General features: G+C 51.6%; 3 protein-coding genes across 3 annotated transcripts; 2 read left to right on the top strand and 1 right to left on the bottom strand.

Annotated features, from left to right (window-relative positions):
* Window positions 1–194: 194 nt before the first annotated feature.
* LOC100445138 (metaxin-1) lies at window positions 195–5213 on the top strand. The gene is made up of 8 exons (XM_002810067.5): window positions 195–722; window positions 1738–1807; window positions 1940–2019; window positions 3516–3608; window positions 3774–3956; window positions 4083–4159; window positions 4627–4781; window positions 4874–5213. The coding sequence occupies exons 1-8, from the start codon at window positions 195–197 to the stop codon at window positions 5086–5088; spliced, it is 1401 nt and encodes a 466-aa protein (XP_002810113.3). The 3' UTR covers window positions 5089–5213.
* LOC112128502 (lysosomal acid glucosylceramidase-like) lies at window positions 5211–18931 on the bottom strand. Its single transcript, XM_024247297.3, is given in 12 exon segments — window positions 5211–5861; window positions 5956–6072; window positions 6442–6605; window positions 7006–7230; window positions 7838–8072; window positions 8308–8480; window positions 8691–8824; window positions 9418–9441; window positions 9444–9503; window positions 9847–9934; window positions 10303–10397; window positions 18786–18931. Coding segments are annotated over 11 exon segments (1353 nt in total). The 5' UTR covers window positions 10330–10397; window positions 18786–18931; the 3' UTR covers window positions 5211–5755.
* Window positions 18932–22493: 3562 nt separating this feature from the next.
* On the top strand, window positions 22494–26242 carry LOC112133422 (metaxin-1-like). Its single transcript, XM_063723842.1, has 8 exons — window positions 22494–22522; window positions 22756–22808; window positions 22941–23020; window positions 24551–24640; window positions 24806–24988; window positions 25115–25188; window positions 25656–25810; window positions 25903–26242. Exons 1-8 carry the CDS (start codon window positions 22494–22496, stop codon window positions 26115–26117), a joined length of 879 nt encoding a protein of 292 aa, XP_063579912.1. The 3' UTR covers window positions 26118–26242.

Below are 26242 nucleotides of genomic sequence, written 5' to 3'. Positions count from 1 at the left end.
CGGGCCGTGACCCGGATGAAGCAGAGGGGCGCCTGAGTTCCCGTCACCTAAGCGACAGCCTGCGAGCCTCTCTTCCCCTCCCCCACCCAAGCCCCTGCCCAGCCTCCGCTCCGGCCGCCGCCACCGCCCCTGTTTTGTTTCCATGGCGACAGGCGGCGCAGGGCCCGCTCCAAACATAACGCGCTGTGGAAAACATGCTGCTCGGGGGACCCCCCCGCAGTCCCCGCTCGGGGACGAGCCCCAAGGGGCCCCGGAGCAGTACAGGCCACGTGCAGTTTGGCAAGAGCCCCCAGACCTGGCCCAGGCGCACAAGACCCTGCTCTCCTGAGCCTGCCGCGCCTTCAGGGGTTCGGGGCTCCACTTGGCCGAGGCGCCGTGACTCTCCGAGGCGCGCCGGGCCGACAGCGCTGTCCCGCTACGTGGGCCACCTCTGGATGGGCCGGCGGTCGCCCTCCCCCGAGGCCCGCGGCCCACTCCCCCGCAGTTCAGCTTCCAGTCGGGCCAGAAGAAGCCTCGCCTCCCCGGGGACCTCCCCAGGCCCCCTGACCGCAACGACCGGAGGGGCGGTGGCGGGGGGCGGGCCCGTGCAGGAGAGAGCAGAAGCACACAAGGAAGTGTTTCCGGGACAGAGGGCGGGCAAGATGGCGGCGCCCATGGAGCTGTTCTGCTGGTCAGGGGGCTGGGGGCTGCCGTCAGTGGACCTGGACAGCCTGGCCGTGCTGGTGAGGGGTGGCGCTGGCGCCCTCTGCTGTGCCCTGATGACTGGGGAGGGGGCCGAACTAGCCGAGCATCCAAACTTTGCCAGGGCTACTCAGCATGGGCGCAGTGGGGGAAACTGAGGCAGTCAAAGAGCGTACGTGACCGATATGGCCTCAGTGCCCTATGCTATAGTTTTCTAGGCTTAATGCAGCAATGAAAAAGAAGCCTGGTTGGGAGTTCAGGTGATGGGTTCTAGTCCTTGCTCATCCATTCACTGGCTGTGTGACCTTGCGGAGATCCTTTCTCTTCGGGCATTTTTTCTCCATTCGGAGGTTTACTAGGCTGGACTGTCTCAGGGACCTACTCTAGCTTGGAATTCCTGCCTTCTCCTCAGCCCCCTTCTCCTCTTCCTCCTCACTTAACAGCATTTACTGAGCCTATTGTTTGTTAGACCAAACGACTCACAGCCAGGCTTTGTATAAAGAGCTTAGCAATCAGACAGACTTCCTTTGCTTCATTTATTCATTGACTTTTTGCTTTAAAGAGCATCTATTAGATTTCTTCCAAATATTAAATATTGCCATGCAAAGATGAATAAAATTTGTTTCCTCCCTTCGAGTTTACAGAAAGGCAGATAGGTAAGCAAATAAATATAATAAAATATTCACGTATAAGTTAAAGTAGGAACAGACCACAGATACTGCCAAAGAGAAGGGCACTGTCAGTGCTTCCAAGAAGAGGGATACTGGTTAGGAAAAGCTTCTGAGGATAGATGTTCACCAGGTAGATGGCAAGAGAGGAGATAGAGGAAAGGATTTTCCTGGCTGTCCTGTAATCACGGACATGTCCGGAATCTCTCTGAGCCCTGTGTTGTCCATTTGTAAAATAGAAATGGTAGTGACTCCCCCTTTTTTTTGAGACGAAGATACTAAGTATAGGGAATGGCACATAAGGTATTCAACAAATGTCATTTCTCTTCTTGATACCACTGTGGGGAACATGGCCCTGCCTCTCTGACTTCCGCTTCCTTCCCTGCAGACCTATGCCAGATTTACTGGTGCTCCACTGAAGGTGCACAAGATCAGCAACCCCTGGCGGAGCCCTTCAGGTACCCAGTATCCCTTGGGGGTAGGGAAGGGTGTGTACAAGGGGAGAAGCAGGAAATAGGCAGGAATGTGTTGCAAATATTTATGACTAGGCAGCTAAGGGTCTGGTTGGTATACTTCTCTCTCAATATCAGGAACTCTGCCTGCCCTTCGGACCAGTCATGGAGAGGTCATCTCAGTTCCACACAAGATCATCACCCACCTTCGAAAAGAGGTAGGTGACTTGGATAGAGGGGGCTGCCAGTGAGAGAAGTTCAGTCAATTCTATACAGTACACATTTATTGAGCACCAGATATATGCCATGCTAGATGCAGGTGACCCAGAGCATCAAGGAGCAACAGTCTCGTGGCGGAGACACACACAGTGTCACTGTGATGTATTAAAGCAGTCGGCAAGAGGTGAAGCTTAGGGCACTGTAAGGCAGGGAGGGAGAGGAGCACAGGCTGAAGGAGAGTGGAAGACAGCAGTTGGCCTGTGATGGTGGGACTGGAGAGAGATTTCTAAGGGCCACTTTCTGTTTTCAGGGACTAGGTTGGGCTAGATATGGGGCTCAGGATGGACAAGGCTTAGAGCCAGGTTGGAGAAGATGGAAGAGCATTACTAGAGGAGTGGGGAGGCCTAGGCTATGCTCTTTACTCTGACATTGACTATGTGATCTGGGGCAGGCCACGTAACCTTTCAGGGCTGTGCACTCCCTTATTTGTAAAACTAGAGGGCTGGGCCAGCATGTTTTCCAAGGGTTCTTCTAGCATTGACGGTCAGGTTCCAAGAGGGAACACAGTGTCAGAAGTGGGACACTTCCTCATTTCTAATTTCCCAAAGGTTACGGACCTGGGGAATTAATTGAGAGGCCTGGAAAGAGAGGATCCAGATAAAAGCCAAAGTTCCTGGCAGGGCCGAGGCCACTGCCCTGATTGTTTAGGTGTGAACAGAGCTTTTCCAGTTTCCAAAGTATTCTAAATTATTTCCTAACACAGGGGCATTGAGAGAAAGAGATTCTTACCCCCATTCCACAGGGGAGAAACTGAGGCTCAGGGAGACTTAAGGATCATGCTGAAGAGGTTATCTGGGGACAAAGCTTACTCAGGATGTGGAGGGGGATGCTGAGGAACAGAGACTGGAGCCTGGGAAGGTAGGGCAGGCTGAGACCTGGGGGTATGGGTGGAATGTGTATGTGGTGGTGATGTCTGGGCCATGGAATGAAAAAGAAATAGCCAAGAGCTGGGCACTGAGGGAACAAGCTGGGGGGCCCTGGGCGTGGGTTCCCTGGATCCAGTGAGTGTGAGGATGGCTTTCCCTGGTTCCTGAGACATGGACCGAGTCCTAGCCTGCATCTGAGCTCCGTTGTGCTAGCTTTGTGGTGTCTGGGTCGGGGAAGTTACTGTTAGAAAGTTGCCGTCAGCAGGCGTTGTTCCAGCTTTCCATGGAAATTCTGGGAGCTGCTCCTAGTTTGCGGCGGAGCCTTCCTTCCTTCCCTGCATTGGGCGCTGGACCTTGACGGCCAGCGGGCTCCAAGGCCCAGGCTTTTTGCCAACAGCAACAGGCTACTGGCTGGGCCCAGGCAAGGGGGCCTTGGCAGGAAAAGTTCCTTGCTGTACCTCCACTACACTCAGAGGCCAGTGAGGGGGGTACCAGACAAGACTCCTTCCTCCCTGGTGAAGTGTCCCTGCAGCCCCCCAGTGTCCACGCCATGGATGTTTCCTCCACAGAAGTACAATGCTGATTATGATCTGTCAGCTCGGCAAGGGGCAGACACCCTGGCCTTCATGTCTCTCCTGGAGGAGAAGTTGCTCCCGGTGCTGGTGAGTGTGCCCAGACCTCTCAGCATCCATGGCCAGCAGGGGAGGGGTCGGGAACACACAGGCCCACACAGAGACTCAGGACAGCATGGGGGTCAGAAGCCCACCTTGAATCAGACAGGTGCACTGCCTCAGACCTGCCTGTTTCTTCCTGCCTACCCAATCCAGGTACATACTTTTTGGATAGACACCAAGAACTACGTGGAAGTGACCCGGAAGTGGTATGCAGAGGCTATGCCCTTTCCCCTCAACTTCTTCCTGCCTGGCCGCATGCAGCGGCAGTACATGGAACGGCTACAGCTGCTGACCGGGGAGCACAGGCCTGAGGATGAGGAAGAGCTGGAGAAGGAGGTAGCTCTGAGACCGGGGGCTATTGTATGAGATGAGCCCCAAGGATGCTGGCCAGGAATGGGAGTGCTTAGGTGGGGAGGTGGCACTGCTCACGCAGCTGCAAGCCTACCTGTGTCGCCCCTACAGCTGTACCGAGAGGCTCGAGAGTGTCTGACCCTGCTCTCTCAGCGCCTGGGCTCTCAAAAGTTCTTCTTTGGAGATGCGTGAGTCTGACTCCAAGAGGGTAATGGGTGGCTTGGAAGAAGATACAGGTTCAGATGGAGCAGCTGGAGCTGGGGCTGGGGCTGGGGTGGGCTCAGGCTCTGGATAGGAGGTCCCTGAGACAGATACTGGTCCTGGTGACAGTGGGGCTGTGCGTGGGGCCAGAGCCTTCTCAGAGGTACAAAAGGGTAGGGTGGGAGAGCAGCCAGGCACAGGAGGGGCCTGAAGAGCTGTGGGGCACTGAATGTGCCCTTTATGCAGCCCTGGGATAGAGCCCTATTCAGGGCCCGGCTGGCGCCACCTGGGGATCTCTCCCCATACCAGGTCTAGAACTGTGTGTCCTGTCCTTCCCTGGTGGCCGCCTGCTGCCCAGAGCTCACCTCCCAGGGCTGACTCTTCCTCCAGCTCCATCTTTACCCCTTCTGCCCCAGTGGTTCTCCTCCATCCCACCCTTCTCTCTCTGCTCCAGCCCTGCCTCCTTGGACGCCTTCGTCTTTAGCTACTTGGCCCTGCTGCTGCAGGCAAAGCTGCCCAGTGGGAAGCTGCAGGTCCACCTGCGGGGGCTGCACAACCTCTGTGCCTATTGTACCCACATTCTCAGTCTCTACTTCCCCTGGGATGGAGGTAAGGGGCAGATGGGAGGGGCAGCCCTGGGGAGAGTGGGCAGGGATCCAAGAACTAGTTCTCCTAACACACCTTCCTTCCTTGACCCTCAGCTGAGGTACCACCGCAACGCCAGACACCAGCAGGCCCAGAGACTGAGGAGGAGCCATACCGGCGCCGGAACCAGATCCTATCTGTGCTGGCAGGACTGGCAGCCATGGTGGGCTACGCCTTGCTCAGTGGCATTGTCTCCATCCAGCGGGCAACGCCTGCTCGGGCCCCAGGCACCCAGACCCTGGGCATGGCTGAGGAGGATGAAGAGGAATGATTTGTCCTCATGCTCCCAAGACTGGTTTTTCTACTCTCGTGCATTCCAGAGGCCCCCGTGCCTCCTCATTGTTGGTACAGCCGGACACGGGGTGCTGCCCCCCAGAATAAAGCCACTCACACTGACTGGGCTCAAACATTTTCTCCTTTAAGAGCTGCCATTTTTCCTGGCTGGTGCCATAGGAATCATCTGGGTGCCTGGGCACACCCACTGCTGCTTTAAGGCTTCCGCCCTGATGCTGACACTGCTGCTCCACGGGCCCAGTTCTGCATCTCCAGGAAAGACAAACAGTCTCCAGTTTTGGGCCCAGCTTTCCTAGTCTCTTCTTTTCCTTACCCTCACCCCTCATCTTGTGTTTGTACAGACAGTGAGCTCACCCTAGGCCTGGGCCCAGGCCCAGTTTCCAAAGCAAGCAGCACACAGCACACGTTCACATAAGCATGGGGGCTGGCGGGACACTGGGGCTTACTGATCTTTTTCTAGGGGCCTCCAGCCCGGCACCACCTAGAGGGGAAAGTGAGTCACTCAAACCACTGCCCCTGGGCTTACGTCGCTGTAAGCTCACCCTGGCCCTGCTGTGCCCTCTTTAGCCACAGACAGCTTGTGAGCTGACTCTGTCCCTTTAATGTCCAGGCTGAGCCCAGTGCCTCCTTGAGTATCTGCTCCATCACTGGCGACGCCACAGGTAGGTGTGAATGGAGTAGCCAGGTGAGATTGTCTCCAGGAAGCCCACAGCAGGATCCTTGATGGTAAGAGGCACATCCTTAGAGGAGCTAGGGAGCAGGGAGGAGAAGCTGAGAGTGTGATCCTGCCAAGGCCCCCGACGCTGTCTTCAGCCCACTTCCCAGACCTCACCATTGCCCTCACCGGTTTAGCACGACCACAACGGCAGAGCCATCGGGATGCATCAGTGCCACTGTGTCCAGGTCGTTCTTCTGACTGGCAACCAGCCCCACTCTCTGGGAGCCCTCAGGAATGAACTTGCTGAATGTGGGAAAAGATGGTCAGAGACCCTCGGGGTACCTCCCATGAAACCCTCATCTAAGAAGTCACCCACCCATGTACCCACCCCATAACTCCTGCAGAGGCTCTGCCCTGGGTCTCTAGGCCTGGAGCCATGCTGCTGGGCACTGACCCTGCTTTTCTGCATCGCAGTTCAGCCTCAGGCAGTGGGGTTGTCCGTTGCTACCTAGTCACTTCCTGCCTCCATGGTGCAAAAGGGGATGGGTGTGCCTCTTCCGAGGTTCCACCCTAAACACCTTCCTGCTCCCTCATGGTGTAGAGTGATGTAAGCCATCCGATGTAGGAGATGATAGGCCTGGTATGGAATGGGGGTGCCCGCCCTCCACTCACCTGAAGTGGCCAAGGTGGTAGAACATGGGCTGTTTGTAAAACGTGTCCTTGGTGATGTCTACAATGATGGGACTGTCGACAAAGTTACGCACCCAATTGGGTCCTCCTTCGGGGTTCAGGGCAAGGTTCCAGTCGGTCCAGCCGACCACATGGTACAGGAGGTTCTAGGGTAAGGACAAAGGCAAAGAGACAAAGGCTCAACACTGGGGGTCCCCAGAGAGTGTAGGTAAGGGTCACGTGAGGGAGAGGCAGCTGTGGGTAGCTCAGCCCTGTGAGGGGCACATTCCTTAGTAGCTAAGGAGTTGGAGGTGTGAAGATCCAGGCCTCTCAAGGGGAGCTGAGAAGTCTGAGGTAGCTGCAAGTGCCTCGGTAGTTGCAAAAGGGGCAAAGAGGTGTGCAGACCTGTGAAGGAAAGGCAAGACAGGGAATCATGGTTCCCCAGAGTTGCCCAAAAGGGCAGGCTAGCTGGGGAAAGCTGGACAGGAAGGGCTTCTGTCAGTCTTTGGTGAGACTAGTAAGGGGTCTGAGGTCTGCTTTGCAGGAAGGGAGACTGGGGTGGCTTACCGTGATGATGCTGTGGCTGTACTGCATCCCTCGATCCCAGGAGCCTAGCTGCACACTTTGCTCCCAGAACTTGGAGCCCACACAGGCCTCTGAGGCAAAGAGCATAGTGTTGGGGAACAGGTGGTGTGTCTCCCCTAGGGTGGCTTTGGCTGGAGCCAGGAAGTCCAGGTACCAATGTACAGCAATGCCATGAACATACTTAGCTGCTTCTGGGTCTGTCAGTACCTGCAAAGGAAGAGCAACTGACCCTGGACCTTGCACACAGGCTTCTGGAACTTCTAGTTCCTCTTGTAGGAATCCTGAACTGGGTGGTGGGAAGAATGCAACTACAGAGGTTTTGGGAGGGATTTTTTGTTTTTGTTTTTGAGACAGGGTCTCACTCTGTCACACAGGCTGGAGTACAGTGACATAATCATAGCTCACTGCAGCCTGGAATTCTAGGCTCAACTAAACCTCCCGCCTTAGCCTCCAGAATAGTTGGAACTATAGGCGTGCCACCACCACACCCAGCTAACTTTTCTATTTTTTTTTTTTTTTTTTTTTTGTAGAGTTGGGGTTTCACCATGTTTCCCAGGCTCATCTTGAACGCCTTAGATTCAAGTGATCCACCCACCTCGGGTTCCCAAAGTGCTGGGATTATAGGCATGAGCTACCACCCCCAGCCTAGAGAGGTTTAAAGTCACAACTGTGGGATCCATGGCACCCTGGAGGTCCAGGGGAATGGTGCTCTAGGATCCATAGTTGGGTAGAGAAATCCCTCTAAGTTTGGGAGCCAGTGATTTGGATGCTGGATTTGAAGGTCACTGGAGCACCATGGAGGCCCGAGCCTTACCACTTTTGCCCAGTGGGGCAGCAGCAAGCATTGGTCATTCAGCATGAGTAGGCGGACATTGTGATGAGTACTGTTTGCGAGGGTAGGACCTAGGTCACGGGCAATGAAGTCTCGCTGATGTTCAGGGGTGAAGCCCAGGCACTGGAAGGGGTATCCACTCAACAGCCCAGCAGAAGGCTCATTTTCAGCTGTCACTGCCCACTGTAACTTGTGCTCAGCATAGGCATCCAGGAACCTGGCAAGAGAAAGGTCATGAATGATCCGGCCAAGAAAGTGGACCAGACCGAGAGAACAGGAAGCCTGACGGAGTGGGCAAGACTGACAGATCCAAGTCTGAAAGGCCCAGAAGGTAGAAAGGTGAGCTGAGGAAAGGCAGATCTGGAAGTGGAACCAGGTTGAGGATTGGGACACAGATCAGCATGGCCAAAGGGGAGGCCAGTCCTGATCCCTCATCCTTGCTGATCCCTTACTTCACAAAGTATCTGGCCCAGGTCTGGTGGTAGATGTCTCCGGGCTGTCCCTTGAGTGACCCCTTCCCATTCACCGCTCCATTGGTCTTGAGCCAAGTGGGTGATGTCCAGGGGCTGGCAAGGAGTGAAACAGGACGCCGGGCCAACTGCAGGGCTCGGTGAATCAGGGGTATCTAGAGACAAAGGTAGTGAAGAGAGAAGCACCCAGATTTGGAACACATACTAGCCCAACCAGTGCATCCAGTTCAGCCATTAGCCCCCACCCTCCCACCCCCCGGACAAAACAGCAGGGGACAAAATGTCTCTACAAGCAGACCTACCCTACAGCCTCTCAACCCCCAGACATCAGGGCCATCAGGGCCTGAAAAAGCTAGAATGCCTACCTTGAGCTTGGTATCTTCCTCTGGGAGGCTGAAGTTGTGCAACTGGAAATCATCAGGGGTGTCTGCATAGGTGTAGGTGCGGATGGAGAAGTCACAGCTGGCCATGGGTACCCGGATGATGTTATATCCGATTCCTACGGAAAAGGATGATCAAGATATGGTAGTCTGAGTCAACAGGAGAGTATGGGACTCTGCTTATCACTTGCCAGTCCTAATAGTGTCTGAGTCAGGGTCAAAGGGAACTTGGGCTCCTGGGTTGGAACCTGTGGAGGCTGGCACCTGGGTGAAGCACAGGCCTTTCTGAGCCTGAGTCCATAGCAGTTAGCAGATGATAGGCAGGGAAATCTTATTTCACAGGGCATTAAGACAGGAACCAAATGTCAGGGACAGGCAGAAGTCAGGGTCCAAAGAATGGGCAAAGAAAAGTGTCAATGGCTGTATGTCATCTTGTCCCCTTCCTCCTCATCTTCTTCAGAGAAGTACCATTTAAGTAGCAAATTCTGGGCAGGGGGTGACAGGGCAAGGATGTTGAGGGCAACTGCATCTGTCACAGCCCCTCCAAATCCCTTCACTTTCTGGAACTTCTGGCTGCAGGATCAGTAGCAGGCCTGAGGACATCCACAGGGGTATCAGTGCCCAGGGGAGAAACTCCATGGTGATCACTGACACCGTTTACCTCTAGGAGGACCCAGCCTGGCCCGGGAGGGGTGAAGGGTGTAATGTTAACCTGTGCCGGTGCAATTAGCCCGGATGGTCCCGTACTCAGCTCCATCCGACGCCCACTGTTTCTGCTCTCGTAGCGGCTGAAGGTACCTAGGGCAGGAAAGGTCAGGGGGTCAAGAGTCACAGTATGTGACATTGCAGACACAGACCACTGAGCTGTAGCTGAAGCTTTTAGGGATGCAGGGGCACCACCTGGGAGGGAGGGAGCACAAGCAGAGATGAGGTCTGACAAGGATGTGGAGAACGGACACAGCTGCTCGGAGAGACTGAAGACGGTTTCAAAAATCCTCACCCCAAAGTTGGTCTCAGTCACTCAAAAGGACTTATTGAGCACCTACTAAAAGTCTACCACCAGCTTACTGGAAGGCTACCAAAGGACTATGAGGCAGAAGGGAGCCTCTGTGCTACCTCCCCACTACCTTGACTCACTCACCTGATGCCCACGACACTGCCTGAAGTAGAAGCAATCCTGTGAGGCTGCCAGCCATGATGTTTACCCTACCCGAAGGCTTGGGACATTCCTGAGGACAGAATGAGGAGTGGCTGAAAAGCAAGCCCCTCTCCACCCTTCAACTACTCTCCTGGGCAGGGCTTAGCTGCCTTTGGGTGCCCATGGCCTGGTCTCCCACATTCATTATGACAAGGCCCACAGACACCTGGGTGCAGCTCTCCCTGCAACCCTTCTGATGACAACTCTCTGCCCACCCCAAATCAGGATGCTCCCCACCACTCTTCCCACCCATTTCAACTTCGACCCCTCCCTCCATCTGTGCCTTGCTCAAAGAGCCATGATGGCCCTGGATTCAAAGAGAGTCTGTCATTCATTAAATTCCAGTGCCAGGATTCCAGAAGCACTGTGACAATGCTGATTGGGAGCTCTCTCTCTTACCTCTCTGGAAGGACTTGAAAACTCCATCACCTCAGGGTCATTAGATGAGGAGAAGACCACAGGGGTTCCAGAGTCTCTGAAGGGTAGAGGATCCACTAAACAAAAACAAGGGTGCAGGTACCTGCCATAGCTATAGGCACTAGGTTAGTCCTGCAGGTAATTCTGGCTTCCCAATGTGGATGGGTCATGTAATGACTGGGAGAGTCACATGACACAGGAAGTGAGGCAATCGCAGCCATATTTCTAAAGGGCAATTGGCTTCCTCCGAGTTGTTACAGATTATACACCCTATAAAATTCTGGAGGGTATATGTGAATGACAACTTTAGGAAGAGCTTAGAATACAAAAGACAGACTTGGATGGAGAATCGGGTAAAGGTTCCTAAATCCCAGAGGATGGGAACCACAGCAGGCACACTGCTTTTTTGATAAAAATTTCAAAATGATACAAATAAAGCTAATACCAAAAAAAAAAAACAAAAAACAAAAACAAAAAAACCTTCATTGCACAACATGCTGAGGCTACTGTGATGTTTAAGACACAGTCTTTGCCCTATAGAGGTGCATGAGGCATGGGAGTCAGACACATAGACATTTACAGGTAAAAACAGAAACGGTAACAGGTGTGCATGGAGAGCTCTCTGAGATGGGGAGGGACCATTCATGGGTGGGGAATTATCCAGGATGGCTTCACACAGGAAAAAGTGAGGGGGGTTATTAGCCAGTGAAGTGTAGGGCGCAAGGAGGGTGGGACACTGGCAGTGGGGTGGCAGGACTGGAGGGAGGGGAGTGGTCCGCGTGGCTCCCCTGCAGCACCTCTCATTTACTCATTAAGGGCCTGGGAGAGTCACATGACACAGGTAGTGAGGCAATTGCAGCCATATCTCTAAAGGGCAATTGGCTTCCAGATGCAGATTGTAATAACTGTTCTTCCTTCCTCACAGGACAGGGAGGTTTGTAAAGTACTTCAGAAACCACAAAGTGTTGTAAAAAGCCATATGCTCAGTGGACATGAGAAGGAAGTTGTCCATGCCATTTGCCTCATGAACCACATCAAATGAGATTTGGTGGGAGTGGCACACACAGTCATGACCAGACTAGCCCCAGCTCTCAGCCTATTTCCTCGCCTAGAAAATGGAGGCAATGCCACAACCTCAAAGGGGTCAGTGAGGTAAATGCAGTGCCTGGCAACTTGGGAGGTGCCTGGCAACTATTTGTCTGTTGTTTGTATCTTTTTTTGTACAGTCTTAGTGAGACGGCAAGGTTGGAATCCTGGCTACACCATTTACTGGCTGTTTGACCTTCAATAAATCAATCACTCTAAGCCTCTATTTCATCTATAAAAGGGGAGTGATAACTCCTACCTCATAGAACTGTTGTGAGGTTTGAGTGTGATAATGTGTCTCTAGTACACTGCTTGACACTAAACATTGCAACATGTCAGGCCTCTGTTCCTGGAGTTCCTTGAAGGAATGTCTTACACATTCTAAATATCCTTGTAGATAGCCTGGCACAGGGGTAGTTGTCAAGTTGTAGAATTGAACTAGTTGCTTCACTATGTCAGTAGCCACCCCTTCCAGACTTCCTGCTTTTCTCTTTTTTTTTTTTTGAGATGATGTCTTCACTCTGTCACCCAGTCTGGAGTGCAGTGGCCAATCTCAGCTCACTGCAACCTCTGCCTCCCAGGTTCAAGCAATTCTCCTGCCTCAGCCACTCAAGTAGTTAGGACTACAGGCACGCACCACCACACCTGGCTAATTTTTGTATTTTAGTAGAGACGGGGTTTCACCATGTTAGCCAGGCTGGTCTCAACCTCCTGACCGCAGGTGATTCGCACGCTTTGGCCTCCCAAAGGGCTAGGATTACAGGCGTGAGCCACAGCGCCCGGCCTGACTTCCTGCTCTTCAAGGAAACGCTGCACAGGATTTGTTCTGGGTACGGCAGGTAATTATCTAGTACCTTACTTCCCTCAAATTCATTCATCTCACAGATATTTCCTGAGCACATTCCACATTTGCCTCTCGTGCTTTAGTGAGTTTAGAAGTTCAACCATCTCCTTTCTCTTACCCTCTGTACAGGGAGTGAGCTGCTTCTTTTTTGGCCAGGTACTGAGCAAAATATTTTTTTTTTTTTTTTTGAGACGGAGTCTTGCTCTGTCGCCCAGGCTGGTGTACAGTGGCATGATCTCGGCTCACTGCAAGCTCCGCCTCCCGGGTTCACACCATTCTCCTGCCTCAGCCTCCAGAATAGCTGGGACTACAGGCGCCTGCCACCACGCCCGGCTAATTTTTTGTATTTTTAGTAGAGACAGGGTTTCACTGTGTTAGCCAGGATGGTCTCCATCTCCTGACCTCGTGATCTGCTGGCCTCAGCCTCCCAAAGTGCCGGGATTACAGGCGTGAGCCACCACGCCCAGCCTAGTGTCTGTATTTTTTGTAGAGATAGGGTCTTGCTGTGTTGCACAGGTTGGTCTCAAACTCCTAAACCCAAAGGATCTCCTACCTCGGCTTTGCAGAGTTCTGGGATTACAGGCACAAGGCACCGTGCCCGCTCCTCTTTTCTTCTTTTTATACTTCATTTTGTAAAATTTTTCCAGGGTGGCTGGGCACGGTAGCTCATGCCTATAATCCCAGCACTTTGGGAGGCTGAGGCAGTGGATAGCTTGAGGACAGGTGTTCATGGCCAACATGGCGAAATCCCATCTGAAATGAAAATACAAAAATTAGCTGGGTGTGGTGGTGCACACCTGTAATCCCAGCTACTCGGGAAGCTGAGGTCCGAGAATCACTTGAACCCAAGAGTCGGAGGTTGCAGTGACCCAAGATTGTTCCACTGCACTCCAGCCTGGGAGACAGAGTAACACTCTGTTTCAAAAAAAAAAAAAAAAATTTCCAAGGTGGATATTATTTCACATTTCATATTTGCTGTACAATGTGATTTGTCCTTGAGGATTTTCTATTTTATTTTCTAAGTAGTTAGTTTTAATAAGGACTAATGTTTATTGTGCCAAAGACAAAATTACAACAAATTTAACGATCTCGACTGGATTCCTTCCTTCCTGCCTGCCTTCCTTCTTTTCTCCTTTTCCCTCCCCTCCCCTCTTCTTTCTTTCTTTCCCTCCCTCCCTCCCTTCCTCTCTTTCTTTCTTTCAACGGAGTCTTGCTCTTTCACCCAGGCTGGAGCGCAGTGGCATGATCTTGGCTCACTGCAAACCCCGCCTCCTGGGTTCAAGCGATTCTCCTGCCTCAGCCTCCCGAGTAGCTGGGATTACAGACGCACACCACCATGCCTGGCTGATTTTTGTATTTTTAGTCAAGACGGGGTTTCACCATGTTGGCCGGGCTTGTCTCAAACTCCTGACCTCAGGTGATCCACCTGCCTCGGCCTCCCAAAGTCCTGAGATTACAGGCATGAGCCACCATGCCTGGCCCTGATTGGGCTTTCTCTACAAAAAATTCTTGTAAAACTTTTCTGCAATATTTTATAATAAAGTCCTACTGATTTATATTTGATTTTATATTTGTAAGTCAGGTGAAATGAGTGAATTCTTCCTTGTGTATGAATGTACTACACGTTGCAGAATGTCTACCTTTCCTGGGCTCCATCCACTAAATTCTCAAAGTGCCTCCTAATCATTGTCTCTATTAAAGATGCCCCACAAATTTCCAAAATGCCCCTAGGGTGTGCCTGAGAGCCATTACCCTAGGTGCCTCTCTTCAAACACCTAGGCCTCACTGCAGTGGCCAATAGGGGCATACTAGGTGGCCACAATCACGTTCCTCTGTCCCCTTTGTATAGCACTTGAAAAAGAGTTAGCTAAGACCTGGTACGGTGGCTCATGCCTGTAACCCCATCATTTTAAGAAGCTGAGACAAGAGGATCCCTTGAGGCCAGGAGTTCAAGACCAGCCTGGGCAACACAGAGAGACTCCGTCTTTACAAATATATATATATATATATATATATATATACACACACACATATATATATACACACATATATATATACACACACATATATATATATACACATATATATATTTTTTTTTTTGGTAGAAAAGGGGTCTCCAGTGGCCGGGCGCAGTGGCTCATGCCTGTAATCCCAGCACTTTGGGAGGCCGAGGCGGGCGGATCATGAGGTCAAGAGATGGAGACCATCCTGGATAACACGATGAAACCCTGTCTCTACTAAACCCCATCTCTATTAAAAATACAAAAAATTAGCCGGGCATGGTGGCAGACACCTGTAATCCTAGCTACTCGGGAATCTGAGGCAGGAGAATCATTTGAACCCGAGGTGGATGTTGCAGTGAGCCGAGATCGCACCACTGCACCCCAGCCTGAGTGACACAGCAAGACTCTGTCTCAGAAAAACAAGCAAACAAAAAAAGACAGCTATATACCTAGGGAAGACATAAATATAAGTGAAAAGCAGAAGTACAAAAATAGTTCGGCTGACCCAGCAGCAATTTTGATCCCATCCCAGCGAGACCTGTCCTGGAGTGTAGGTCTGGCTCAGATAGCAAACTCCAGCCCTTTCACACTGACAGGTATCATATCACAGGCTCCTAGGTCTTTAGGTCCCATGGAGAGTGCCCCTCCCAGTTCCACCATTAGTTACTTCTATGGTCTGTGTTCAAGTCAAATAAAGACACTTGTTCATTCCATGCACAGCACAGAAAGGTGCTCAAAAAAATACTTTTTATACAGATGAATGAATGAACAACTACTACCAGTTAACCTAGAACCTGTCCTTTCAGCTCTAGTTTTTAATTTTAATTTTATTTTATTTTAGAGACAGGGTCTTGGCACAATCACAATTCACTGCAGCTTTGACCTCTCAGGGTCAACTGGATCCTCCCACCTCAGCCTCCACAGTAGCTGGGACTACAGGTACATGCCACCATGCCCAACTAATTTTTGAATTTTTTTTTTTTAGAGATGGGGTCTTGCTATGTTGCCCAGGCTGGTCTCGAATTCCTGAGGTCAAGCAATCCACCTGCCTCGGCCTCCCAAGGTGCTGGGATTATAGGCGTGAGCCATCACTCACCTCTAGTTTCTGGCCTGAGGGTGTATTACTCTCTCCAATTACTGACACCAAAAATGATTTCACTCTTGGGTGGGACCTCTGCTGCCCCTTACCCACTAGGGTGTGGGTTTTTTTGGTTTGTTTTTGCCTTTTTTAAGACAGGGCCTCACACTGTCATCCAGGCTGGAATGCAACGGTGTGATCCTGGCTCACTGCAGCCTTGACCACCTGGGCTCAGGGGATCCTCCCACCTTAGCCTCCTGAGTAGCTGGGACCAGAAGTGCACACCACCACACCAAGCTAATTTTTTAACTTTTTATAGAAACAGGTTGCCTAGACTGGTCTCGAACTCCTGAACTCAAGCAATCCTCTTGCCTTGGTTTCCCAAAGTGCTAGAATTACAGGCGTGAGCCACTGAGTCTAACCTTAGGGTGTAGTTTTACCATTGGATTCATGTGATTTACCAATGCTTCAACAGTAACCACAACATTCAATGTACAGCCCAGTGCAGATGGAAGGTCCTTGTACCTCATATGATCTCTTCCAATTTTTTGCAAGATAAGTCTTTCATGAGTGCTTATTACATGCACTAGCCTGACAACTCTACATTACAGATAAGAAAATTAAGACTTAGAGGCCAGACGCGATGGCTCACGCCTGTAATCCCAACACTTTGGGAGGCCGAGGCGGGCGGATCACAAGGTCAGGAGATCGAGACCATCCTGGCTAACACGGTGAAACCCCGTCTCTACTAAAAATACAAAAATTTAGCCAGGCGTGGCAGTGTGCGCCTGTAGTCCCAGCTACTCGGGTGGCGGAGGCAGGAGGATGGCGTGAACCCGGGAGGCGGAGCTTGCAGTGAGCCAAGATCAAGCCACTGCGCTCCAGCCTGGGTGACAGAGCAAGACTCCATCTCAAAAAAAAAAAAAAAAAAAAAGAAAACTAAGACTTAGAGAAGTTAAATATGTGGCAGAGTGAAGCCTAAGCTCATATCTGCCCTAATCTAAATTCCAAGCAGCTCTGAGTCATCAGGTCACACAGACTGCTTCTCACATGCTTCAGGAATGCCTTTTCAGTCTTCCTTAAAGGTTGCAAACAGTTGCAAAGCAAATTTCATGGTTCCTGTTTCTTCAAAATTTCAAAGTTCTTCATTCAACCAGGCATAGTCGCTGGAGCCTGTATATTCAACCACTTGAGAGGATGAGGATCTCTTGAGCCCAAGAGTTTGAGACGAACCTGGGCAACATAGGGAAAGCCCTGTCACCTAAAAAAATAAATAATACAACCAGCTCTTCATTTAGAGGCAAGCACAAAACAGGTGCTCAATGTTTGTTGAATGAATGAGTTGTTACCAACCATACCCCACTATTCAAGGTCCTGCTTGTCAGTGTTTCAGGGAGTGTTCTTGGCAAAGGAGTGGTGAACTTCAGGAAGAATGATGATGACTCCGAACACATTTATTTATTTATTTATTTATTTATTTATTGAGACAGAGTCTCACTCTGTAGTCCAGGCTGGAGTGCAATGACGTGATCTCCGCTCACTGCAACCTCTGCCTCCCGGGTTCAAGCAATTCTCCTGCCTCAGCCTCCCAAGTAGCTGGGATTACAGGCGCCCGCCACTACGCCGGGAGAATGTTTTGTATTTTTAGTAGAGACAGGGTTTCGCCATGTTGGACAGGCTGATCTCAAACACCTGACCTCAGGTGATCCACCCACCTCGGCCTCTCAAAGTGCTGAGATTACAGGCTTGAGCCAGTGTGCCCAGCCTGAACACAATTATTAAAGTCGAAGTGAGACCTAACAGAGGAACTTTGGTTGCGGCTACAGGAAATACGGATTCAAATACTGAACACCAGCTGGGCACTGTGGCTCATGCCTATAATCCTAGCACTTTGGGAGGCTAAGGTAGGAGGACAGCGGAGCCCAAGAGTTCGAGACAAACCTGGCCAACATGGTAAACCAAAAAAATTAGCCAGGCATGGTGGTGCACACCTATAGTCTCAGCTGAGGTGGGAGGATCGCTTGAATTGAGGTAGTGGAGGCTGCAGTGAGCTGTGTTCCTGCCACAGCACTCCAGCCTGAGCAACAGAGCAAGACCCTGTCTCTAAATAAATAAATATAACAAAAATAAAACAAATACTGAGCCAGGTGTGGTGGCTCCTGCCTGTAATCGCAGCACTTTGGGAGGCTGAGATGGGCAGGAGTTCGCGACCAGCCTGGACAACATGATGAAATCTCTACTAAAAATACAAAAATTAGCTGGGCCTGATGGTGCTAATCCCTGCTACTCAGGAGGCTGAGGCAGAATTGCTTGAACCTGGAAGGCGGAGACTGCAGTGAGCCAAGATCACCCCCACTGCTCTGGGTTGCAGTGAGCCAAGATCACACCACCTGGGTGACAGAGCAAGACTGCATCTCAAAAAAAAAAAAAAGAAAGAAAGAGAAAAGAAAAGAAAGAAAGAAAGAGAAAAAATAAAAGCATAGAGAGTGCTGGAGCAGTGTGAGTGAGATGGATAGTGGTAAAAAGTGACCTTGGAGAAGGAAATTGGGAGGCCAGATTGTGTACGGTCTTGGTGGCCATGGTAAGGAGTCTGAATTTTGTTCTAAGATGGAAATTCACTGTAGAGTTTGGTGCTGGGAAGTGACAAGATCACACGTGTATTTTTAAGAGATCACTTTGGGTGCTGTGTAGAAATCAGACTGTAGGAGTCAAGTGTGGAGGGAGACCAGCATCCAATTACAGCGTGCCATGAACCTGCCAGGTTCTTCTTCCCTTCCTTCAGCACACACTACTCTTTCCCACCGCTTAGCCTAGTTAACATTTATTCTTTCAAAATCAGCCCGGATGTCACTTTCTCTAAGAACAACCGCGCCCCCTGCCGCCTCCCCACCCCACACACCTCCTGTAACACAAACTCATAGCCCTCACATCTTCTTTGTCACTTTTTCTCCCCCTTTTTTTGAGACAGGATCTCGCTCTATTCCCCAGGCTGGTCTCGAACTCCTGGGCTCAAAAGATCCTCCCGCCTCAGCCACCCGAATAGCTCCTTTGTCGCTCTTATCACTGTTGTGATTAATTGTACAAATGGCTTAATGGCAGTTATAGCGCCCAGCTCATCAAAGGCAGTGGACTGCCAATCGTCAGCGGGCAGGGTAGGGACCAGTCCAGTCCGTCCTGGCTCCCATGTGCAGCCCCAGTGCGCATCGCGACACTGGCACTCGTTGCCACGCTCCGTGAACGTTTGTCACATGTCCGAAGAATGCGTGAATTATATAACTTTCTTCCCACTTCAGCCCTCAAAAAGCAAGTGGATACAAGGACTTGAAGATTTTATAATCTCTTCATTAGTAAAATTTGACCATCCTTACCATTAAAAATAATGATAATGATGAAAAAGGCTAAGTGCGAACGGCGGGAGGGGAGAGCTAAAGGGCGAAATATTTATAATGCCTACCGTCGGCGAAGAGAAACAGCAGCCCCAACCGAAGGCAAAAGGAAATCCCACCGCAGCCTCCAAAGGCGCGTGGGCGGGACTGGAGACTGGGGCCCCGCGCACTAGGCGCGGAAGTCAAGATGCAGCCCCACCACCCGCAGCCGCGAGAAAAGCAGCCCTGGGGAGGCGGGGGGGGGGCCTCACTCGGAAAAGAGACGGTCACTCATCCAGAGGCGGGACTCAGAGCCCCTCCACAAGTCTCATTGATCCACTTGAAGACGGACAACTCTCGCTGACCATCCGTAGCCCACATGGGGCGCAAGCGTATTTGGAAATGGAGAGGGTGCCCGACCCGAGAACTACGCATGCGTCTCAGCGCTTTCCTGCCAGCACACAGTGGATAGAGGGGCGATTGAATTCCCACAGCGAGTCCAGCCCACGGAAGCTCAGAGGATTCCTAACCGTCCTCTTTAGAGAGCCTCAGGTTAGGGAACGTCCAGTGCCCAGAAGCTGCCCCGTGGGAATCCCATTGTCCACCGCCTCCTACCTAATGTTTTGTTCTGGTCTTGCCCCATCCCTTCCTGAGGCTGGGTTGTTACGATGGTGAATTATTCAAGATGTCTTGCAGCCTGACGCCATCTCTGGGCAGTGCTTTTGCATCCTCCCTGTCTTCCTTGGGAGGGCACCACGTTGCTCCTACAAACACAGGGTCCTGAAACTGTTTACAAGGCCCCACTCTGCCACGTTAGTATCTTAACGAGTGTTTGTTGAGGAAGCACTGTGTGTTAGACCCAGTGCAATGAGCAAGTCCCTGATCTTGTGACCTTACATTCTATAGGACGACACAAACGTATAAACAAAAAATAATTTTAGGCCGGGCGCGGTGGCTCACGCCTGTAATCGCAGCACTTTGGGAGGCTGAGGCAGGGGGATCACGAGGTCAGGAGATCGAGACCATCCTGGCTAAAACAGTGAAACCCCGTCTCTACTAAAAATACAAAAAATTAGCCAGGCGTGATGGTGGGCGCCTGTAGTCCCAGCTACTCCGGAGGCTGAGGCAGGAGAATGGCATGAACCCAGGAGGCGGAGCTTGCAGTGAGCCGAGATAGCGCCACTGCACTCCAGCCTGGGTGATAGAGCCAGACTCCGTCTCAAAAAAAAAAAAAAATATATATATATATATATAATTTTAGATAGTGATACATGCTTAAAACATGGCTATGTGGCCGGGAGCAGTGGCTCACACCTGTAAATCCAGCATTGTGGGAGGCTGAGGCAGGTGGATCACTTGAGGTCAAGGAGTTCGAGACCAGCCTGGCTAACATGGCAAAACCCCGTCTCTACTGAAAATACAAAACTTAGCCAGGCGTGGTGGCAGACACCTGTAATCCCAGCTACTCGGGAAGCTGAGGCAGGAGAATCGCTTGATCCCAGGAGATGGAAGTTTGCAGTGAGCCCAGATCACACCACTGCACTCCAGCCTGGGTGAGAGAGCCAGACTGTATCTCAAAAAAAAAAAAAAAAGCTATGTGATAGAATGGCTGCGATGGGGATTAGGTCCTCACTGAAATGGTGAGAGTGGAGTTAAAACCTGAAATTAGGTGACAGCACCAGATATATCTGGCCGAGGGTTTCGTGCTTGGAAAACAGCAGGTGCAAACGTCCTTGTGCTGTGAGGAAATTTGGCTGAAACAGAAGGTGGGCCAGATTGTAGCTGACCATAGTCTCTGAGAGCTTGGAGATGATTCTAAATACAATGGAAAGCCATTAAATTGAGGCAGAGCCTTGATATGACGTGCTTTGTCATCATTTTGCTGAGTGGAGAATGGATTGCTGGGAAAAGTGAAAGACTGATTCAGAGGTTGTGGAGAGAGGGTGGCTGGAACTAGGTAGCTGGGGAGGTGGTGGGACGAAAAGTGAAAGACTGATTTAGAGATTATGTAGAGAGGGGTGGCTGGAACTAGGTAGCTAGGGAGGTGGTGGGACATGGATGAATTCAGGATAGGATTGGTTGTGTTGGATATGGGAAAAGAAGTCACCATGGTTCCTGGGCTTTTGGAATGTGCAAATGGGTAATGGAGGTGCCATTGAGATGGGAACAGTGGAAAAATAACAGGTGCTGGGGTGGGAATCAAGAGCTCAGTTGTGTGGCTGGGCGCAGTGACTCACACCTGTAATTCTAGCACTTTGGGAGGCCGAGGCAGTGGATCACCTGAGGTCAGGATTTGCAGATCAGCCTGGCCGATATGGCAACACCCTGTCTCTACTAAAAATACAAAAACATTAGCTGGGTAGTGGGGCCTATAATCCCATCTACTCGGGAGGCTGAGGCAGGAGAATCGCTTGAACTCTGGAGGCAGAGGTTGCAGTGAGCCAAGATCTCGCCATTGCACTCCAGCCTGGGCAACAAGAGCAAAACTCCGCCTAAAAATAAAAGAGTTCAGTTAGTTCAGTTGTGGCCATGTTGAATCTGAAATACTCATTAGACATCCAACCGGATATGCTGAGTTGGATGGCGCTCGTGAGAGGTCAAGGCTGGAGTTATGAATTAACACATAGAAAGATGGTACTTAAAGCCATGGACGTTAGTAGTAGGGCCACTTACACAAAGAGTGGAAGTAGAAAAGAGGGCTTATGCTGGGCGAGGTGGTTCACGCCTGTAATCCCAGCACTTTGGAAGGCCAAGGCAGGCACATCATTTGAGGTCAGGAGTTCGAGACCATCCTGGACAACATGGTGAAACCCCGTCTCTACTAAAAATATAAAAACTAGCCGGGTGTGGTGGCATGCACTTGTAGTCCCAGCTACTCAGGAGGCTGAGGCAGGAGAATCGCTTGAATCCAAGAGGCGGAGGTTGCAGTGAGCCGAGATTGCACCGTTACACTCCAACCTGGGTGACAGAGCAAGACTCCGTCAATTCTGTACAATACACATTTATTAAGCACCAGATATATGCCATAAAAAAAAATGATGGCTGGGTGCAGTGGCTCATGCCTGTAATCCCAGAACTTTGGGAGGCCGAGGCAGGCAGATCACGAGGTCAGCAGATCGAGACCATCCTGGCTAACAAGGTGAAAACCTGTCTCAACTGAAAATACAAAAAATTAGCCAGGCGTGGTGGCACATGCCTGTACTCTCAGCTACTCGGGAGGCTGAGGCAGGAGAATCGCTTGAACCTGGAAGGTGGAGGTTGCAATGAGCTGAGATCGCACCATGCACTCCAGCCTGGTGACAGAGCAAGACTCCGTCTCAAAAAATAATAATAATAAAATAAAATAAAAATGACGGCTGGGCGCAGTGGCTCACACCTGTAATCCCAGCATTTTGGGAGGCTGAGGTGGGCAGATCACGAGGTCAGGAGATCGAGACCATCCTGGCTAACACGGTGAAACCGTCTCTACTAAAAATATAGAAAATTAGCCAGGCATGGTGGCAGGCACCTGTAGTCCCAGCTACTCAGGAGGCTGAGGCAGGAGAATGGCGTGAAGCTGGGAGGCAGAGCTGGCAGTGAGCTGAGATCGCGCAACTGCACTCCAGCCCAGGCAACAGAGGAAGACTCCGTCTCAAAAAAAAAATTAAAAAAAACAAAGAAGGCTTACGTGAGACCCTTGGGGCCCTCTACTGTTAACCAGTTCAGGAGAGGTGGGTGTAAAAGCTTGTAAAGGATAACCAGAGCACAAAGTAGAAGAGCAATATCCTCAAAGGGAAAAATTCAAGAAGATACTGATTATGGAGATTAATTGCTGCTTCAAGGCCAAGTGAGATGCAGGCAGAGAAATGGTCACTGAGTCTGACACCACTTTTGGTCACTCAAATTTTGGTCAGAGCAGTGGCTGAAGAAACACGGGAAGGAGTCTGATGGGGGTGGGTGATAAGAGAATGGATGTTTAAGTGTGGAGGGAAGAAAAAGAAAACCTATTGCTATGAAAAGGAGCAGAGATACGATTCGTGGTTGGAAAGAGTGTCTTGAAAGTTTCTTTTTTCTTAAAAGTTTCTTGTGCACCATATTGCACAAGATCAGCAACCCCTGGCAGAGCCCTTCAGGTACCCAGTATCCCTTGGGGGTGAGGAAGGGTGTGTACAAGAGGAGAAGCAGGAGATAGGCAGGAATGTGTTGCAACTACGTATGGATAGGCAGCTAAGGGCCTGGCTGGTATACTTTTCTCTCAGTATCAGGAACTCTACCTGCCCTTTGGACCAATCATGGAGAGGTCATCTCAGTACCACACAAGATCATCACCCACCTTCAAAAAGAGGTGGGTGGTTTGGATAGAGGGGGCTGCCAGTGAGAGAAGTTCAGTCAATTCTGTACAATACACATTTATTGAGCACCAGATATATGCCATGCTAGATGCAGGTGACCCAGAGCATCAAGGAGCAATAGTCTGGTGGCAGAGACACACACAAGGTCACTGTGATGTATTAAAGCAGTCAGCAAGAGATGAAGCTCAGGGCACTGTGGGGATATCCAGAGGCACAGTACCTTCTGCCTGTCAGGCAGGGAGGGAGAGGAGCACAGGCTGAAGGAGAGTGGAAGACAGCAGTTGGTCTCTGATGGTGGGACTGGAGAGAGATTTCTAAGGGCCACTTCTTGTTTTCAGGGACTAGGTTGGGCTAGATATGGGGCTCAGGATGGACAAGGCTTAGAGCCAGGTTGGAGAAGATGGAAGAGCATTACTAGAGGAGTGGGATCCCTAGGCTATGCTCTTTACTCTGCCATTGACTATGTGATCCGGGGCAGGCCACGTAACCTCTCAGGGCTGTGCACTCCCTTATTTGTAAAACTAGAGGGCTGGGCCAGCATGTTTTCCAAGGGTTCTTCTAGCATTGACGGTCAGGTTCCAAGAGGGAACACAGTGTCAGAAGTGGGACACTTCCTCATTTCTAATTTCCCAAAGGTTACGGACCTGGGGAATTAATTGAGAGGCCTGGAAAGAGAGGATCCAGATAAAAGCCAAAGTTCCTGGCAAGGCCAGGGCCACTGCCCTGATTGCTTAGGTGTGAACAGAGCTTTTCCAGTTTCCAAAGTATTCTAAATTATTTCCTAACACAGGGGCATTGAGAGAAAGAGATTCTTACCCCCATTCCACAGGGTTTGAAACTGAGGCTCAGGGAGACTTAAGGATCATGCTGAAGAGGTTATCTGGGGACAAAGCTTACTCAGGATGTGGAGGGGGATGCTGAGGAACAGAGACTGGAGCCTGGGAAGGTAGGGCAGGCTGAGACCTGGGGGTATGGGTGGAATGTGTATGTGGTGGTGATGTCTGGGCCATGGAATGAAAAAGAAATAGCCAAGAGCTGGGCACTGAGGGAACAAGCTGGGGGGCCCTGGGCGTGGGTTCCCTGGATCCAGTGAGTGTGAGGATGGCTTTTCCTGGTTCCTGAGGCATGGACCGAGTCCTAGCCTGCATCTGAGCTCCGTTGTGCTAGCTTTGTGGTGTCTGGGTCGGGGAAGTTACTGTTAGAAAGTTGCCGTCAGCAGGCGTTGTTCCAGCTTTCCATGGAAATTCTGGGAGCTGCTCCTAGTTTGTGGCCCGACCTTTCTTCCTTCTTCTCAATGGGCCCAGGACCTTGACGGCCAGCGGGCTCCAAGGCCCAGGCTTTTTGCCAACAGCAACAGGCTACTGGCTGGGCCCAGGCAAGGGGGCCTTGGCAGGAAAAGTTCCTTGCTGTACCTCCACTACACTCAGAGGCCAGTGAGGGGGGTACCAGACAAGACTCCTTCCTCCCTGGTGAAGTGTCCCTGCAGCCCCCCAGTGTCCACGCCATGGATGTTTCCTCCACAGAAGTACAATGCTGATTATGATCTGTCAGCTCGGCAAGGGGCAGACACCCTGGCCTTCATGTCTCTCCTGGAGAAGTTGCTCCCGGTGCTGGTGAGTGTGCCCAGACCTCTCAGCATCCATGGCCAGCAGGGGAGGGGTCGGGAACACACAGGCCCACACAGAGACTCAGGACAGCATGGAGGTCAGAAGCCCACCTTGAATCAGACAGGTGCACTGGCTCAGACCTACCTGTTTCTTCCTGCCTACCCAATCCAGGTACATACTTTTTGGATAGACACCAAGAACTACGTGGAAGTGACCTGGAAGTGGTATGCAGAGGCTATGCCCTTTCCCCTCAACTTCTTCCTGCCTGGCCGCATGCAGCGGCAGTACATGGAACGGCTACAGCTGCTGACCGGGGAGCACAGGCCTGAGGATGAGGAAGAGCTGGAGAAGGAGGTAGCTCTGAGACCGGGGGCTATTTTATGAGATGAGCCCCAAGGATGCTGGCCAGGAATGGGAGTGCTTAGGTGGGGAGGTGGCACTGCTCACGCAGCTGCAAGCCTACCTGTGTCGCCCCTACAGCTGTACCGAGAGGCTCGGGAGTGTCTGACCCTGCTCTCTCAGCGCCTGGGTTCTCAGTTCTTCTTTGGAGATGCGTGAGTCTGACTCCAAGAGGGTAATGGGTGGCTTGGAAGAAGACACAGGTTCAGATGGAGCAGCTGGAGCTGGGGCTGGGGCTGGGGTGGGCTCAGGCTCTGGATAGGAGGTCCCTGAGACAGATACTGGTCCTGGTGACAGTGGGGCTGTGCGTGGGGCCAGAGCCTTCTCAGAGGTACAAAAGGGTAGGGTGGGAGAGCAGCCAGGCACAGGAGGGGCCTGAAGAGCTGTGGGGCACTGAATGTGCCCTTTATGCAGCCCTGGGATAGAGCCCTATTCAGGGCCCGGCTGGCGCCACCTGGGGATCTCTCCCCATACCAGGTCTAGAACTGTGTGTCCTGTCCTTCCCTGGTGGCCGCCTGCTGCCCAGAGCTCACTTCCCAGGGCTGACTCTTCCTCCAGCTCCATCTTTACCCCTTCTGCCCCAGTGGTTCTCCTCCATCCCACCCTTCTCTCTCTGCTCCAGCCCTGCCTCCTTGGACGCCTTCGTCTTTAGCTACTTGGCCCTGCTGCTGCAGGCAAAGCTGCCCAGTGGGAAGCTGCAGGTCCACCTGCGGGGGCTGCACAACCTCTGTGCCTATTGTACCCACATTCTCAGTCTCTACTTCCCCTGGGATGGAGGTAAGGGGCAGATGGGAGGGGCAGCCCTGGGGAGAGTGGGCAGGGATCCAAGAACTAGTTCTCCTAACACACCTTCCTTCCTTGACCCTCAGCTGAGGTACCACCGCAACGCCAGACACCAGCAGGCCCAGAGACTGAGGAGGAGCCATACCGGCGCCGGAACCAGATCCTATCTGTGCTGGCAGGACTGGCAGCCATGATGGGCTACGCCTTGCTCAGTGGCATTGTCTCCATCCAGCGGGCAACGCCTGCTCGGGCCCCAGGCACCCAGACCCTGGGCATGGCTGAGGAGGATGAAGAGGAATGATTTGTCCTCATGCTCCCAAGACTGGTTTTTCTACTCTCGTGCATTCCAGAGGCCCCCGTGCCTCCTCATTGTTGGTACAGCCGGACACAGGGTGCTGCCCCCCAGAATAAAGCCACTCACACTGA

Source organism: Pongo abelii, chromosome 1, assembly GCF_028885655.2.
Source record: "Pongo abelii isolate AG06213 chromosome 1, NHGRI_mPonAbe1-v2.0_pri, whole genome shotgun sequence".
Lineage (NCBI taxonomy): Eukaryota > Metazoa > Chordata > Mammalia > Primates > Hominidae > Pongo > Pongo abelii.
Note: the sequence above shows the minus strand (reverse complement) of the source record. Positions and strands in the feature narration are given on the sequence as shown.

Coding starts and splice junctions, on each gene's coding strand:
- LOC100445138 (XM_002810067.5), top strand. CDS start 195: ATGCTGCTCGGGGGACCCCCCCGCAGTCCCCGCTCGGGGACGAGCCCC. Junction 723..1,737: donor TGGACAGCCTGGCCGTGCTG/GTGAGGGGTGGC, acceptor CCTTCCCTGCAG/ACCTATGCCAGATTTACTGG. Junction 1,808..1,939: donor CCCCTGGCGGAGCCCTTCAG/GTACCCAGTATC, acceptor TCTCAATATCAG/GAACTCTGCCTGCCCTTCGG.
- LOC112133422 (XM_063723842.1), top strand. CDS start 22,494: ATGGAGATTAATTGCTGCTTCAAGGCCAA. Junction 24,989..25,114: donor AGGAAGAGCTGGAGAAGGAG/GTAGCTCTGAGA, acceptor TCGCCCCTACAG/CTGTACCGAGAGGCTCGGGA. Junction 25,189..25,655: donor CAGTTCTTCTTTGGAGATGC/GTGAGTCTGACT, acceptor TCTCTGCTCCAG/CCCTGCCTCCTTGGACGCCT.